At 51.7% G+C, this 16,498-nt stretch overlaps 1 protein-coding gene across 3 annotated transcripts; it reads right to left on the bottom strand.

Annotated features, from left to right (window-relative positions):
* Positions 1-1,111: 1,111 nt before the first annotated feature.
* On the bottom strand, positions 1,112-12,010 carry LOC120685824 (protein ACTIVITY OF BC1 COMPLEX KINASE 1, chloroplastic-like). Of its 3 annotated transcripts, none has more exons than XM_039967930.1 (15): positions 11,752-12,010; positions 10,616-10,945; positions 10,327-10,533; positions 10,126-10,215; positions 9,874-10,020; positions 9,481-9,645; positions 9,160-9,300; positions 8,880-9,059; positions 3,101-3,296; positions 2,647-2,774; positions 2,481-2,552; positions 1,999-2,111; positions 1,772-1,919; positions 1,595-1,664; positions 1,112-1,504 (listed from the first exon to the last, which is right to left on the bottom strand). In XM_039967930.1, exons 2-15 carry the CDS (start codon positions 10,928-10,930, stop codon positions 1,434-1,436), a joined length of 2,043 nt encoding a protein of 680 aa, XP_039823864.1. In that variant the 5' UTR covers positions 10,931-10,945; positions 11,752-12,010; the 3' UTR covers positions 1,112-1,433. The 3 variants fall into 3 exon arrangements, with proteins under 3 accessions (XP_039823864.1, XP_039823862.1, XP_039823863.1); XM_039967928.1 differs by having other exon boundaries at positions 10,616-10,952; positions 11,752-12,006; XM_039967929.1 differs by lacking the exon at positions 11,752-12,010 and having other exon boundaries at positions 10,616-10,969.
* Positions 12,011-16,498: the final 4,488 nt, after the last annotated feature.

The following is a 16,498-nucleotide window of genomic DNA, read 5'->3' as shown; positions in this document are numbered from 1 at the left end:
AATTGGGAAGACAATGTTCTACTCGGGACACCCGTCATAGGATGGGGACCACTCGTGATAACCCCACAAGCCCCACTCGAGAACCCTGAAAGGTCTACTGCCGCCGACGAAGGAGAAAAATTTCAATTTGGTGGGTAGAAAAAATTTCAAGAACAATTTGGTGAGATAAAAAAAATTTTACGAGAAAAAATTTGACAAAGAGAAATTTATCAAATAAACTGAAAAAATTGAAGAAACAAAATTGTACATCCAAATAAAAAAACTCAGTAACATTTTTTTCCAAAATTTTTTGTATGAAAAAAAGAAAAAAAAGAAAAATGATAAAAAAAGATCTGGCCAGGGCCGGCACTGGGGCGAGTGCCGCCGCACCTCCCGCCGCCGGCTCGTCGGCTCCGCCGCGCCTCCCGTGGGCCCCGCCGCATGCTCGCCAAGTCCGCCGGCCTCGCCGCGCCTCCCGCCTCTGACTCGGCGGGCCCGCCGGCCTCGCCGCGCCTCCCGCCGGCGCCTCCCTCTCAGGCCGCATGGAGCAGAGGAAAAAAGAGGAAGGGGAGCATCGCCATGAAGCCGCGGGATACAGATGGAGATAGAAAGTGGAATGAAAAGAGTAGGCGGAGAGATAAAGTCCCGTGGGACCTGCGCACGTGGGTGAAGAAAAAATCGACTGCTCCAAGAGAAGATTACGGTCGCTTATAAATTCATCATTGGGACCTATTCCTAATCCAACAGCAGAAAACTGTTTGTGAAGTTGTTCCGCTTTTGCTGTCAAGATTGCAAGAAAGATTCGACTTCATCTCTCTCAAGTGAAGGTTGGTGAGTGCGAAAGCTGGGAGGACAAAATAGAGATTGGGAATAGTTGTCAACTTGTGACGAACCAGTGCCTCTAGCATCTAGCATGCAAAGCGAGTGCTCTACCATTTGAGCTGCATCCCCATCAATAGTAATAAGCTGTTATAATATGATTTGTAACCGATCATTTAGCACCAACGAACAGGACACATCGACGAGAAAACTGGTGATGCAGTCTACTTATTTCCGATAAAAAATTTTGATCGCTGCAGACACCAAAAACAAAGTGGAGGAGAGGGAAACAAATGTCCCTGCAGACACCAAGTAGTCAACAGAAAAACGTTGATCCTGATGTATATATTAGTAAGCTGGTTCTGTACACCTTACTGTATTCAAAAGTACAAGCTCATTCTATATACAGGTTCCCTTGCGCTATACAGAACATATAAACTGAGAAAATCTAGAAAAGATGAAAGAAATTGAACGTTGCAGATTTCGCTATACAAAAAAGGAGAAACGAATTGTATACAGTGAGTAGGAATGCCTGTCTAGCTTTTTTGGCAGATTCTCTTTTGAGGTACCATAATCTTGCGGGGCCTAAAATTCACTCTTCTTTCCATGCTAGCTGTAAGGGTGATTAAAAGTATTTAGTACCGGCGATCCGACAGGATGGAGTCACTCCAAGAAAGCATGAAATCGCGCACAACGGATGGCAGATCTGCACAAAAGCGTAAGTATAATACATTATATTCCTAGCAAGGAGAAATTTTCCCATAGTTATAAGATAAATAGAATTTGCTTCACTTACCTTGGAGAACCTCAAGGGCAACTGAAGGCATATCTATTTGATCTTCAACCAGTCTGTACACATCAACAAGCTGCGAAAAAAGAAATGAGTTGCATTCATTCACTGAGCACTCTATCAAATTTGTTTTATAGGGACACCAGCAATTTACAGGACGACTGAACAATCTATCTATAGTACCTCTTCTACATGCAACTTGGAGTCTTCATTGAAAGCCAGTATAAGTTGTCTCCTGATCCCAGCATCGATAAGGAACATCCGTGCTCCATCCTTTATTGTTTCCGTGAGATCAAGTTTGCTCTCCAGCTGTTGACTTCTCGCAGCTTGCCTGATAGACCAAAGTATCAGAAAACTTCTAGGTCAAACAAACATATGCAGGATGGCAAGACATTGGTTCCGATACCCACGAACTGTTCTTTTTCAATGCAGGATTGCTGCTCATCTTGGACACATTCTCCTTCGCAAGAACTATAAGGTTTTCTAGTCGTTTCCACTGGAATGCCCCATCTTTGAATAACACCTGCACAGAGAAACATTCGATGAAATAAAAAAAAAGGGCGTACCCAGTGCCGTAGGCTTCCCGCACTGTGCGGGGTCTGGGGAACAGTGCGGGAATAATGCAAATATATATATATATATATAGAAGGCATAAGCAATTGTAGAATCTGAAAAGTAGATGCATAATGGTGCACTTCAACATACACTTGAAACTACACAACTTTTCCACATTCACAGAAGAGTTTCCATTTATTTCCCTGTACCAATGCTTAATTTGACTATTTGGATCACATAGTCCTTGCATTTATGTCAATAGGTGTAGAGAGGTACAGGGATTGGGAAACAACACACACACACACACATATCTAATAATAGGGTCTACACAAGTTACCTGAATCAGGCGTTCTCTCAGAGCAGGGTTTGGATCTGTCAACAGACGCTTTGCTACATATGGATATGCAACCTAAATATGAGGAAATATAGAGAAAACGATGTAAGTAAACATAGAAATGCAAATTGGTGTTTCCATGGGAGCTCAAAGGCGGCACACATCATACCTCAAGAAACTTAAAATCAGGCTTTAGCGTGAAGCAAATTCCTTCTTGCGTCAACAATGAACGGATAACCAAGGAAAACCTTTCTGGAATGCGGATCGGGTAGTTGTAAACGAGCTGATTGAACTTCCCTGTGATTTTGGTTAACATTAAAAAATGAATTATATTTTCCTTCAGATATTTTTTTACACTAAAAACGTCTCATTAGTGGAAGGAAAATAATGTGCGCTAACCATTAGTAAGCAACCATACAGAAATGCAGTAAAAAAATCACAATTCATTTGACCAAGCGCTAAACAAATAAACTAACAACACATTGAGATTTGAAAAAACAACTTGTGTACGGTGTGAGAACTAACAACACATTGAAAAAACAACTTGTGTACGGTGTGAGAAAAAAGAAATAAACAAGCTTTAATTTGTCAGCGTCACCACAATCCTAGCCATATTAACATACCAGTCACACTCCGGAAATTGAAATCTGCCAAGCCTTTTCCAGCTGAGTTTTGCCAAATGGCTTCCAGAGCTGGAATAATTGGGGCTACATCTGTTCCTCTAGCGAGAAAACCCAGCCTAGTGAAGTCATTTGCCATTTCAGCATAGTCTTCATTAACAGCATGAACAACAGCATCGATTAGGATTTGTTTATTTTGCTGCACATAAGAGAGAACAATGAAAAAACAGCATGTTAACCACTTTTTGCTTCCATGTATAATGTGCCAACGCAACACACCGCAAACATGAGTTCACAACAGAGAAGGAATACCATTTCATGAAAAGACATTTGATGCAGCATTAACAGATACAAAATAGGAAAAATGTATATATATATATATATATATATATATATATATATATATGTTGGTGTATAGATTGAGGCCCATGTATAACTACTATATTACCCACCCTTCTCGGGTTTGGAGGAATACATTGAGTTATTTCCCTCTAGCATGGTATCTAGCCTTCTCCCTCTCCCTCCCTCTAGCCGCCGCCGCCGCTGGGGCACCAGGCGCGGGCCCTGCGGGCGCCGCCCTGGCCGCCGCCGCCCACGCCGCAGGCGCCGCCCCCTCCCTCACCGCAGGTGTGCCGCTCCTGACCGCCGCGGGTGGCCCCTTCCTCGTCGATGCGCCCGGCGCCGCCGCCGCCGCCGCTGCCCAGGGCGCGGTTGTGCCCTGCGCTGCCGCTGCCGCCGCCATGGCTGGCGCGGGGGCCGCGGGCGCCGCTGCCTTCTGCGGCAAGCAGATCGTCGCCGAAGCTACTACGGCCGACACTGCTCTCGCCGCGGCCCTCCTCGCCACCAAGTCCGAGGCTGCGACAGCTCAGGAGCGGGTCTGCATGGCTGCCCTCGCTTGGGAGCGCGAGCGCTCCGCGGCCGATGCTCTCACTCGCCGGGTTGCTGAGGCGGAGCACTACATCCTCCTCTCCTCCGGCCAGCAGCTTATCGTCCCCTTCGCCGAGCACGCCGCCTCTTCTTCCTACCAGGCTCCGCCCTCGGGTTCTGGACCCCGGCTCGACCCGACCGATCCCATGGTCGCCCAGCTCCACCTTCAGGCCGCCGGCGTCCAGAACATCAAGGCCCTAGTCTCCGTCCTCCTCGACCCTACGTCCTCCTCCTACGGGTGCTGGCGGGACCAGGTCCTCCTCGCCCTCCGCCGCTACGCCCTCGACGACCACGTCCTCCTCGACACGCCGGTCGAGGCGCGGAACCTGGTGTGGCTACGCCTCGACAGCGTCGCCATGTCCTGGATCTTTGGGACCATCTCCCTAGATCTGCAGGACATTGTTAGGACTCACGGCGGCACTGCGCAACAGGCCTGATTGGCGCTCAGAGGTGCAATTCCTCGGCAACGCCGAGTTCCGCGCTCTCCAGCTCGACGCCACCTTCCGCACCTTCGAGCAGGAGGACCTCTCCGTTGGTGAGTTCTGCAGAAGGATGAAGGGCATGGCTGATGCTCTTCATGACCTCGAGTGCCCGGTGCCCGACCGGGTCTTGGTGCTCAATGTGCTGCGGGGTCTCAACTCCACCTATGACCACCTGCGAACATGGATCACCCGTCAGAGGACCTTCCCCTCCTTCCTGCAGGTCCGAGACGACCTCGTTCTCAAGGAGATCACCAGGGTTCCCGCGACCGGCTCGTCCTCGCCCTCCTCCACCGCGCTCGTGACTGCTCCTCCGGCTTCCTCTGCCTCGCCAGCTACCTCTCTCCTTGGTGCTCCTCCCACCGATCAGCCCGGGGGTGTGGGGGCCGAGCTGGGAGTCGTCGGGGGGGGGGGGGGGGGGGGGGACGTGGAGGCGGTGGTACTGGTGGCTCTGCTTCTGGTGGTGCTGGTACCGGTGGTGGTTCTGGTGGGGGCCGTCGGGGCACGCCGACTCCGGCTCCAGCTCCCTCTCCTGCCACTGGCCCTGGAGGTACGCCCTGGCCATCCTTCAGCAACCCATGGTCAGGGCGCATCTCAATGTGGCTGTTCCAGGGTCAGGGGGGGCTCTCGCCCACAGCTCCAGCCGGCGGCCATGTTCACCGGTACTGCTCCCATGTTCGCGCCGTCCTGGACTCCACCCGCTCAGCCCAGCTAGCCACCGACCTGGCCTGGGGGGTGGGACCAGAACGCGCTGGCGCAGTCCTTCAGCACCATGGGACTGACACCACCAGTCAGCACCGAGTGGATCGCCGACTCGGGTGCCTCCTTCCACACCACCCTTGATGCCGGTATCCTCTCTTCTGTCCGACCCCCACATCCCTCTTGTCCTTCTTCCATCATGGTTGGTGATGGGTCTTGTCTTCTTGTCACCGCCGTGGGTTCTGCTTCTGGTTCTTTCCGTCTTTCCAATGTTCTTGTTACTCCTCAGATAATTCATAATCTTCTTTTCATTCGCAAGTTTACTGCTGACAATTCTTGTTTCATCGAATTTGACTCCTCTGGTCATACTGTGAAGGATTCGGCTTCCCGGTGTCCGCTCCTCTGATGTGACAGCTCGGGCCCCTTTACACCCTTCGTCTTCCTGCTTCCGCTGCTCCGCCTTCGACTTCTTCTCCGTCTGCTGCCTTTGCCGCGACGCCGTCTTCCACCGCCTGGCACCGTCGGCTTGGTCACCCCGGCCGCAACGTTTTGGCTCAGCTTAGTCATAGTACCGATGTTTCTTGTACTAGGGCTCCTGCTGAGCACCTCTGTCATGCATGCCAGCTTGGTTGTCATGTTAGACTTCTTTTTTCTTCTTCTTCGCATGCGACGCATGTTTTTGATCTTGTTCATTGGGACCTGTGGACTTTTCCTGTACCCAGCATTTCGGGTTATAAATACTATCTGGTGGTGGTTGATGATTCCTCTCATTACTCTTGGACTTTTCCTTTGCGCGCCAAGTCGGAGACTTTTCCCACCCTCCTCCTCCACTTCTTTGTCTGGGTGTCCACTCAGTTCGCCTCACCATTAAGGCCGTCCAGTGTGACAACGGGCGTGAGTTCGACAACACCACCTCCCGTTCTTTCTTTCTCTCTCGGAGTGTTCAGCTGCGTATGTCTTTTCCGTATACCTCTCCCCAGAACGGCAAGGCTGAGCGGATAATTCGCACGACGAACGACGTCATGCGCACCCTTTTGATCCAGGCCTCTCTGCCCCCCGCTTCTGGGCTGAGAGTCTCCACACCGCCACCTACTTGCTCAACCGCCTTCCGTCTACGGCTTCCCCTGCTCCCACTCCACACCACGCTCTCTTCGGTACCCCTCCTCGCTACGACCACCTTCGTGTCTTCGGGTGTGCCTGTTATCCTAACATCTCCGCCACTGCTCCTCACAAGCTGGCACCCCGCTCGACTCGTGTGTTTCTTGATTACTCTCCTGACAACAAGGGGTATCGATGCTTTAACCTCACCTCTCGCCGAGTCCTCATCTCCCGACACGTGTTTGACGAGTCGGATTTCCCCTACTCCACCTCCTCTACACCTTCCCCTGACCCCGAGTTGGAGTCCCTGTTTTCGACTGACCCGGTGGTTCAGCCACCTTTGTCTGTCTGTCCTTTCCCTGCAGGTTTTCCTGGTACACCGGCACCGCCTCCGGTGATCTCTGCTGCACCTCGCGCAGCCCCGGTGCCTTCTGTCGCGCCACGCGCTGCCCCGGTGTCTCCTGCTACGCCACGCGCGGCCCCGGTGGCTCCTCCTGCACCTGCACGCTACGCTCAGCTGGTGCAGGTGTACCGACGTCGTTCGGTGCCGGCACCGGCGCCGACTCCAGCTCCGGAGGCTCTAGCGTCGCCGTCGCCACCTCCACCGGAGCCATCGCCACCGCCACCTCCACCGTCTCGCTCTTGTGTCGAGCCGGAGGTGTACCACCCGCCCGTCATCCATCGGAACCCTGGTCATATTCATCCTATGGTGACTCGGCGGATGGCTTCTCAGCCCGCGACTCTCTCCGCCACCGAGGGAGAGCCGCAGATCTCTCCAGTTCCATCCTCTGTCCGCGACGCCCTGGTGGATCCTCACTGGCGTCGCGCGATGGAAGAGTACGCGGCTCTTCTTGCCAACCAGACGTGGAATCTCGTGCCACGTCCGTCCGGTTGCAATGTGGTCACTGGCATGTGGATCTAGACGCATAAGCGTCGGGCTGATGGCACCCTGGATCGCTACAAGGCTCGCTGGGTTCTCCGGGGTTTCACCCAGCGGCCTAGTGTGGACTATGATGAGACCTTCAGTCCAGTAGTGAAGCCTTCTATAGCGCGCACGGTCCTCTCGCTCGCTCTTTCTCGCTCTTGACCTGTGCACCAGCTGGATGTGAAGAATGCATTTCTCCATGGCACTCTATCAGAGACAGTCTATTGTACTCAGCCAGCAGGATTTGTGGACTACAGTTGTCCGGACATGGTTTGCCGGCTCAACAAGTCTCTCTATGGTCGGAAGCAGGCTCCTCGGGCTTGGTATTCTCGGTTCGCCACGTTCTTGCTGACATTGGGGTTCACCGAGGCCAAGTCTGACACTTCTCTGTTCATCTACCGCCGTGGGGATGAGACTGCCTACCTGCTGCTCTATGTTGATGACATTGTGCTCACAGCCTCCAGTCAACAGTTGCTTCAGCGCATCATCTCCTCTCTGCAGCAGGAGTTTGACATGAAGGATCTTGGTCAGCTCCATCACTTCTTGGATGTTACTGTTGAGCCTCGCCCGTCTGGTCTTCTCCTTTACCAGCGGCAGTATGCACTTGATATTCTGGAGCGGGCTGGGATGACTGATTGCAAGCCATGCTCCACTCCTGTAGACACTCAAGCGAAGCTATCTGCTGCTCTGGGTGATCCCGTGGCTGATCCTACTGCCTACCGGAGTCTTGCTGGAGCCTTGCAGTACCTCACTTTCACCAGGCCAGACCTCACATGTCGTTCAGCAGATCTGCCTTCATATGCATGATCCCCGAGAGTCACATCTTGCTGCGATGAAGCGTCTACTCCGCTACGTCCGTGGCACTGTTAACTTCGGCCTGCTTCTTCACCGGTCTCCCTCTACTGAGCTGGTTGTCTACACCGACGCTGACTGGGCTGGCTGTCCGTACACTCGCCGCTCCACTTCCGGCTATGCCGTCTTCCTGGGCGGCAACCTTGTCTCCTGATCGTCCAAGCGGCAGCCGGTTCTCCCGCTCCAGTGCCGAGGCGGAGTACCGTGCTGTCGCTAACGGCGTGGCGGAGGCGTCCTGGCTTCGACAGCTCTTGGCTGAGCTCCATAGCCCGCTCGCCAAGAGCACGCTCGTCTACTGCGACAATGTCAGCGCCGTGTATCTCTTCACCAACCCCGTTCAGCATCAGCGAACGAAGCATGTGGAGATTGACTTGCACTTTATGCGCGACAGGGTCGCTATCGGCGATGTTCAGGTCCTCCATGTCCCGACCACCTCACAGTTTGCTGACATCTTCACCAAGGGTCTCCCCTCCTCGACTTTCTCGGAGTTTCGCTCCAGCCTCAACGTAGCAGGTTGCTAGTTGTGGCTGCAGGGGGTATTGTCCCTGTGTGCTTTCTTTGTTGTCCAGTCTTGAACTCCGCTGCGCCGGTAGTTCAGACTACGGGGGGGTGTTGGTGTATAGATTGAGGCACATCTAGAGGCCCATGTATAGCTACTACATTACCCACCCTTCTAGGGTTTGAAGGAATACATTGAGTTATTTCCCTCTAGAAATATAGACAGAAAAAATAAGCAGCAGCAACAATTTAACTTACTGTAAGTGCAAAGAATTCTAATACTAGACAAGAACATTTTACAGACCTGGCTAAGGACAGCCACATTGCCAAAGTCGACATATGCAATCCGACCATCACGCATTGCAAAAATATTTCCAGGATGTGGATCTCCATGGAAAAGACCAAATTCAAGTAACTGGCGCAAGGCAGCACTCACTCCAACTGTGAGAAAGCCTTCCACATCAATTCCAGCTTCTTTTATAGCCTGCATGAATGAATTTGGAATCAGTGCTGCTAAAGATTCACCATGTGACCATGAAATATTGACAGTTGAAATAAACAAACAATGATATGCATGGTCAAACCTGTGGGTCCGTACATCTAATTCCATCTATCCACTCCATCACCAGAACACGAGAACCTGAGAGCTGCTTGTACACTTGAGGTATCTTAACAGTTGGATCATCCTTAAAATTTTCTAGGAAGTCCTCGATATTTGTAGCTTCCTAATATGATGCAAAAGGCAATTAAAAATATTAGCCTCCTATAAACTTATCAAAAAGAAAGCAAAGATAAGGAATTTATTGTTGCAACAGAATAAATGCACTTTGTATTAGGAACATAAAAGCTGTAATAACTAATTTGCTAAATTGATAACGACAGTTAAATGCTATGAAGAAACTTACAAGAGTGTAATCAAGTTCTTCCAAAAGTTTTTCACCAAATTCATCAACAATAAGCTCGGCATTGCACCCTAATTTCTGAAGACTAATCCCATTCAAAAATGAAGCCAAAGTGCGGAACAGAAAAAGGTCTCGGTATATTATTGGTTCAATCCCTGGTCTCTGAACCTGCAATTTCAATGACATAAATCAAATAGATAAGTATTGATTCCCGGAGCACATTTAAGCATCTGGTTCATGACATGCGATGTTTACAGACACAATTACCATGATATACTTATACTCATCCTTTGTTAATGACCATACATAGAAAAAATAATGTCTCTAGATGGAAAAAGAATAGTAAAGGTGATAAAAGAAGTAAACTGATAACAGAAACAAAGTGAATATAAGAACCTTAATAGCAACATCCTCGCCAGTTTCTCTTAGTGTGGCGCGGTAAACTTGGCCCAAACTAGCAGCTGCTATTGTCTCCGATGAAATTTTGCTGAACAATCTCTCTAGAGGCTGTCCAAGTTCCTCCTCAATTATGGAAAAAGCCACCTACCAAGTATTCAGCAACAAACTCAACTTGGTTAATCATTCCAATTTCATCTGCACAAACTCTAATATAATCTCGAAGAACTAATATCTGCTGTAAACATATACCTGGTTAGGGACTGGAGGAACATCATCTTGCAAGATGCAGAGTTCATTCATATAATCCTCTCGAATAATATCAGGCCTGTTCGCTAGAACCTGAAGAACAGAACCAAAGAAAGTTACGAAAATTGTGTATGAAAGATAGGACCAATGATCCAAATTGTACAATGAGATGTATCCTTTATCACCAAGGCTAAATGATATGACCTGTCCTGCTTTGATGAAAGATGGCCCCAGGTCACATAAAAGGTTGCGAAGCTGGCGGGCGCGATATGGAACAATTTCTTCATCCCGTCCAACCAAGAAGTCATACATTAGAGATGACCAGTAAAATCCGAGTTTCCAAATTATCTCCACTCCCCTACTAGCGAGGGATAGTATGGAGCCTCTTGAATCCAAAACCTTTTTCCTGACCTAGCAATTATGGAAATGCACACAATTAAAATAACTTTTAGCAAGTCAATCTATAAACATAAAAGCTTGCAGATATCAGTACCATTTCTGGAGTGTACTTTCGGAATGGGATACAAACACCACGTTCAATATCAAGTTGCTCCATTGCACTGCTGGGTTTGTTGCTGGAAATACTTTTGAGACCTGGGCCATTGCTGCGTGGAAGGTGAGTTACACTTTGAGATGAGACTGGTGCACTAGTTGTGGCAGCATTCATGACACAGAGGGTTGATCGCCTTCTCCTTTGGGGTGATGTGGAGATTGACCTCACAAATCCATGGTATGATGCTCGTCTGTTAGGATTTACTGTTTGAGACCACTGCGCTGAAGTCCAGATACATGCCGTGCAGAGCTCCATCTTGGGCCTCAAGTTCTAATATCTTGAAGAGATGGCAAACTACATCAGCAATCGTTAATCCCGACATACGGAGCGCCATTACAGCAATACTTTCCTAGAGTGAACAGTATAAGAATAAGAATAACAATCCCCCGCAAACTAGACAGGTGCTCCCTGCGCGTCTGGATTTCCACGAGCTCCGCCGCCGCCAAGCTGTCACCACCGCCGTCCATGCCTTCTTGCTTGGCTGCTCCGCCGGTCCGCGCAGGGCGCGCCGCCACCCTGCAGGGGCTCTGCCCCGGCCACGCGTTGCCCTTCCGTTGCACATGGCTGCTCAGGCGGCCCGCGCGGGGTGCCGCGTCGGCAATCTCGCCCGTGGGGAACCGACGCAGCACCCCCCTCCCCTTCACAACATACGCGAATGCAAGCTCCCAAGGAGGCAACCCCTGGGATTTGGAAGCTTCTCCATGGGACACCGACGCTCGTAGACGAAGCAGAGGAGACCAGAAAAATCGAAGGGCAAGAAAAAGGAAGCCATGGCGTTCCTCCTTCCCAAGGTCACCCCCCGAGCTGCCTCCTCAAGCCCCAGAACGCCCTGCTAGGCCACGGCGGCGGCAAGATCCACGGCTCCCGGTCCAGCGCGGCGCAGGCCGCAGCCCCCGGGCCACCAGCGGGGGAGCTGCCTCCCCACACTCTCCCTCCCCGCCGGAGCCACCAATTAACCCGCCAGGCGCCAGCCATCACAGATCTCCCGTGCCGGCACCGACGGCGTGCCCGCACCCCCCCCCCCCCCAAAGAAAACAGAAAGGATAGAGGCAACAGAGGGAGCTCTGAACACTCACCGTCGGCTCTTGCCGACACAGTCGTCGGCGAAGGAATCGGCGGCGAAAACTGACTCCTTTCGGCCGCTCCCACGAGTTCTTGGGGCGAACTTGATGGATTCCCTCGGCGCCGAGCCGCGCACTCTCTGGCTGGCGCGCTCTTGTTTACCTATACACGCCCTCGATTTGGGTTATTGGGTAGGGGGAAAATGGTTTTCTTTTCATTTTCTTGGCAACCTTTGTGTGGTGCCGAGCGGAGGAGCACACGCAGCCATGGCCATGGCGATTGGTGAAGATGGGTGGAGTCCATGCTGGCCACTCACTGTTACGGCGTGGCCACGTCACCCGTGCGCAAACTGAGGGAAACCTTGCTATCCCTCGCCACAATCACCAATAGGAATATTTTTTTATTTTTAACCTATTTTTCAATTCTATTTTTGATTTCTTATTGTATTTTTTATCAAACTATTTAGTCCATATTATTTCATATATCAACCACCATATAGAACTTAATTTATACCAATGATAAACGTGAGATGAAATGCTAATAGATATACAAGTGCTTAATATGCTGTCAAAATATTAAATTAATTATTTAAACATCTTAATATCTTCAAATAAAAAAAATTAAAACTAGAAAGTTGTAGATCTCATTGAGAGCTACAATTTTCGTATAAAAATCATCTCCATCCAAGTTCATATGAAAAAGATATGATTTTTCTAAGGTCAAACCTTGTCGCGTCAGCGGTGGTGGCATGACAAGGCTGTACTGTCATGCCGATGGAAGTGGCGTGATAAGATTGACACGTGAAATATGCACTGGCAGACCCCTTCCGAGCGCTCCGAAGCGTACTAACGTGGCACATCTTGTCATGCCAATGCATGTGGCACGACAGCATGTTTTTGTCGCGCCACGCGGACCGGGGCGACTAAAAGGGTTGGATCTACAAATATTTGTCCGGATAGATTATTTTTAAAATAAAATTGAAAAATAAATTAAAAATAAAAAAATATTCGCCGAGCGCAAACTGGAGGAAACTTTGCTATCCACAGCCACAAGACCCCGCATCGAGTTGGACCACGGGAAGTTTCCACAATGGGGAAACAGATAGGATTTGGACTGAACCTTGAGCTTCCGTAATTAAAGCCGATCAAGCCGATCTTCCACCTCCGTGGGACCAGAAATATCTGCTTTCTGTGTCTTCAGAGTTTTTATTTCTGTGATCCGATACTGTAGATGCTCAAAACAAATAGTGAGGCTTGGGTGCGGCGTCGACGGTAGATGCCGTCGCTGGTAGTCCCGTTCGCCTATGTTGCTGCCACTTCGTCCTGCTAGGGTGTTGTCGTCGTCGTGTCCTCCGAAATGGCTCCGGTGGTTCCTCTCTTATTCGTCGCCGCCATGTGGTGTATCGAACCGACGGATGGGCGCCAAACTGTTGCTGGAGAGCGTCTCCGGAACGGACGGACACTACAACAGTAAGAGACAAGCACACAATTCAAGCAGTAAATATTCTCTCTCTATTTAATGTGTCCCATCAATGAACATTACATGGGGTATTTATAGGTGGCGTTACGCCTCCAATATACAATTACTCTTTTGCACCCTTACAACGGTCATATTCCCGGACATACACGTGATTTCCAAATCCCAGCCTACGTGCGGTACAGCTCAGAAGTGCCCACAACTCCAGGCGGCCCTCTTCGACCTGATCGACAAAGACCGTGGGGGCCCACTGACCACTCCTCGTCAGGACGCTTGTGTCGCCCGGTCTTCGCCGGTCTTCGTCTTCCGACCCGAGGACCCACGAGACGGGCCATCTCCGCGCTTGCTCTTGACATCGGCTTCATTGCTCCTGACATCTTGTCTTCGCGCGCCTTCGGCGACCGGCCCGAAGGTGGTGTCCCCAACAGTAGCCCCTCGGAGCCTCGGTCCGATCTTCGGGAGGGGCGCGGCTTCGACTCCTTGGGCGCCGTCGGCGTCCCGAAGCGCCACCCTTCGGGCTGGGCACCGCGACGGTAGCCGGCGGAGCACAGTCCGTGTTCACCTGTTAAAAAGTTGCGCTCCTGACGAGGAAGCAAATTTTTCATGTTCATAACCGTTAGTTCGCGCCCAAATCATTAGATTCGAACTTTGGCGGGAAATCTTGCGCTGGCTCGTAGACCTGAAAGGATAGATATACCCCTCGATTTCTTAATCTCACGCGTGCAACGCGGGGTTTGGCGTCTTTCCATTTTGCGGTGGCGCGTGTGGTAATTCTCGCGCTTGTCCCCGTGCCTATAAATAGCGGCGCCGCGACGGCTGTGCTTTTTTACTTTTCACCGTCCTTGCTTCCCAGCCTCCTCGCTTCTCGCTTCACGAAGGTTGTTTCTGAGCGTCGTCTTCTTCGAACCCATCTGGTGCTGAACTTCAAGAGTGGCGCTCTCAGAACACTCAGCATCTTCGGAGATGGCTCCGAAGTGGAATCAATCGGGAGGTCCGACGACCACTGTACTTGGCTTGTCCAAAATGACTCCGTCCCTCCTCAACGACTTGGCTCGTCGAGGCTTCGTCTCTGCTGACGATGTCCGCGCTCCTCCGACGGGTGAGACTGTTGCTCATCCCCGCAACGACAAAGTGGTTGTCTTCCGTGACTTGTTCACCGCCGGCCTTCAGATGCCCTTGGACCCCGTGGTGGTGGACATTTTTCGTCTGTTCAAGGTGTGCTTACATCAGATGACACCTACTTCGATCGTGCGGCTGAATCTGTATATGTGGCTGGCGAAGACCTGCCGCCTTTCTCCAAGCGCCGAAGGCTTCGCTCGTGCCTTCAGGGTGCATTACCAACCGAAGAAGATTTCTGTGGAATCAACCGAAGGTGCGGAGATATCAGCCATTCCCCAATATGGCTGTTATACCTTCGCCTTTCACAAGAACCTCCCGAGTCCAGTCCCCGCGAGCAAGAACAAGTGGGCCAACAATTGGTCCTCATACTGGTTCTATCACAAGGTGACATTGGACCCCGTCACGAAGACCCATCCCCTCGTCGTCGACCGCATTGCTGCTCTTGGCGATGTGCCAAAGGCCGCCTGTCATGTCCGAGTCGAAGACAAGGTTCTTCTTGCCCTGCTGCGGAAACTATCGAAGACCTTCAGCACGCGTGACATCATCGAAGAGTTCGTCGCTTGCGGCTGCTTTCCCGTTAGGGTCGGCTGGGACATCTCCAGCTTGTTGGCCGAGGACCGCTGGATCGAAGGTATTCCGGTACCTGATTTCGCGACCGTCTTCAGCCTTCAAACCGACTGTGAGTTTTCGTACTTAAGCTCATGTTATGGAGGTGCACGCTTCGCTCTTTTGCTTACACTTTTTGCCTCTTCGGCGATGCAGGGGGGACCCTGTTGTCATCGAGAGCCGGGCCGACGAGATGGTCGGGTCGGTGTCAAGGGACGAGTACAAAGCTCTCGTCGGTCATCTTAGTGGGGCTCGACGGAACCGGGTGTTCCACGCATTGGGCCTCTCCGCTCCTCAGCGGGCGGCCGAGTTGAAGCTTGCTGAAGGCCAGGGTGGCCCGGAGAAGGCGAAGGCTCTGGAAAAGGCGAAGCGGAAGCAAGCGTTTTCGTCCGCAGAGCCGAAAAAGAAAAGCCGGCTCATCGACGCCATCTTGCATCAGTCTCCCTTGCAAAGCAAGGGGGAATCCGAAGATGGCGGGAGCGAAGACAGCAACCGTCCTCCTACCGAGGCAACGCCCCTTGGTATTCCACAGGTGGCGGTGCCACTAAGGGCGGTCCATCCCACCCTGGACCTTGAGTTCAGCACCGCCCAGGAGAGCGAAGATGAGGCCCCCCCCCCCCCCCCCCGCCGCTCGTCTCTTCCGCGCGGAGCCCCTACCTCCGGCAAAGAAGCCGAAGTTCCTTCCGAGAAAACCGCCGAAGCCTCATCCTCGCCCGAGAAGTCCACGTCCTCCTCCGGGGAGAAAAAGAGTGGCGGCGGAGACTCCAGCAGTTCGTCAGATAGCAGTAGCTTCTTCGTTCATGACGCTGATCCTAAAGCTGCTGCTATGGAACTCGGTACGAATACCACTGCTGTGCGCCTCGGCGGGAACATCGTCAAATCTCTTCGTTTTGAGAGCCGGGACCGCGAACGTGGGCTTTTAGCAGCGGCGGGGGACTCTTTCTGCTTCCCCCTCATGGAAAAAGACTTGATGGGGAGCGGGCTAAATAACATCCTAGAGAGCGCCCAAGACTTGTCGCTGAAGGCCTTCGTGGCTGCGCGCTGTGCTGCCCGGCAGTTGGCGGCTGACGACAGCTCAAAGGCTGTTGTTGCTGATCTGGAGGCGAAGGTAGCCTCTCTGGAAAAGGAGAAAACAGAGCTGCAAACGCGCCTCGCCAGATCTGCTGAGGAGAAGGCGACTCTTACCATGGAGCTGCTTGCGTCCACTGATCGGGCGGTGAAGGCGGAGGACGCCGCGAAGGCCGCCAAGTTGCTTGCTGAAGACACTGAGAAACGTCGAGATGCGATGCAAAGACGGCTTTGCACTTTTAAAGAGGCTATAAAGACCGGTTCGGAGAAGTTGCAGGAAGAGCTTCCTGACCTCCTCGCCCGGTATGGGCTTGTGGCTCCGGATATGTTTCCGGAGGGCACCGACACCACGAAGGCCTGGGCTCCTTTTTCCAGTGGCTTCGCGCTTGCGTCGCCATGCTGGACGCTGGGGCGCATTTCCATGAAGATATCAGTGCCATGGTCGCCGTCCGTACTCTCAGTGCCGCAGTGTACAGTCTTTTTCCCTCCGAA

This window comes from Panicum virgatum, chromosome 8N (assembly GCF_016808335.1).
Source record: "Panicum virgatum strain AP13 chromosome 8N, P.virgatum_v5, whole genome shotgun sequence".
In the NCBI taxonomy this organism is placed as follows: domain Eukaryota; kingdom Viridiplantae; phylum Streptophyta; class Magnoliopsida; order Poales; family Poaceae; genus Panicum; species Panicum virgatum.
This window is presented reverse-complemented; position numbering and strand designations above follow the sequence as displayed.

What these genes read in the sequence shown, in the direction of transcription:
- LOC120685824 (XM_039967930.1), bottom strand. Translation starts at nt 10,930, where the DNA reads ATGGAGCTCTGCACGGCATGTATCTGGACTTCAGCGCAGTGGTCTCAA. An exon ending in GAAAGTACACTCCAGAAATG is followed by an intron (nt 10,534 to 10,615) that starts GTACTGATATCT and finishes CATAATTGCTAG; the next exon opens with GTCAGGAAAAAGGTTTTGGA. An exon ending in CTTTCATCAAAGCAGGACAG is followed by an intron (nt 10,216 to 10,326) that starts GTCATATCATTT and finishes TCTGTTCTTCAG; the next exon opens with GTTCTAGCGAACAGGCCTGA.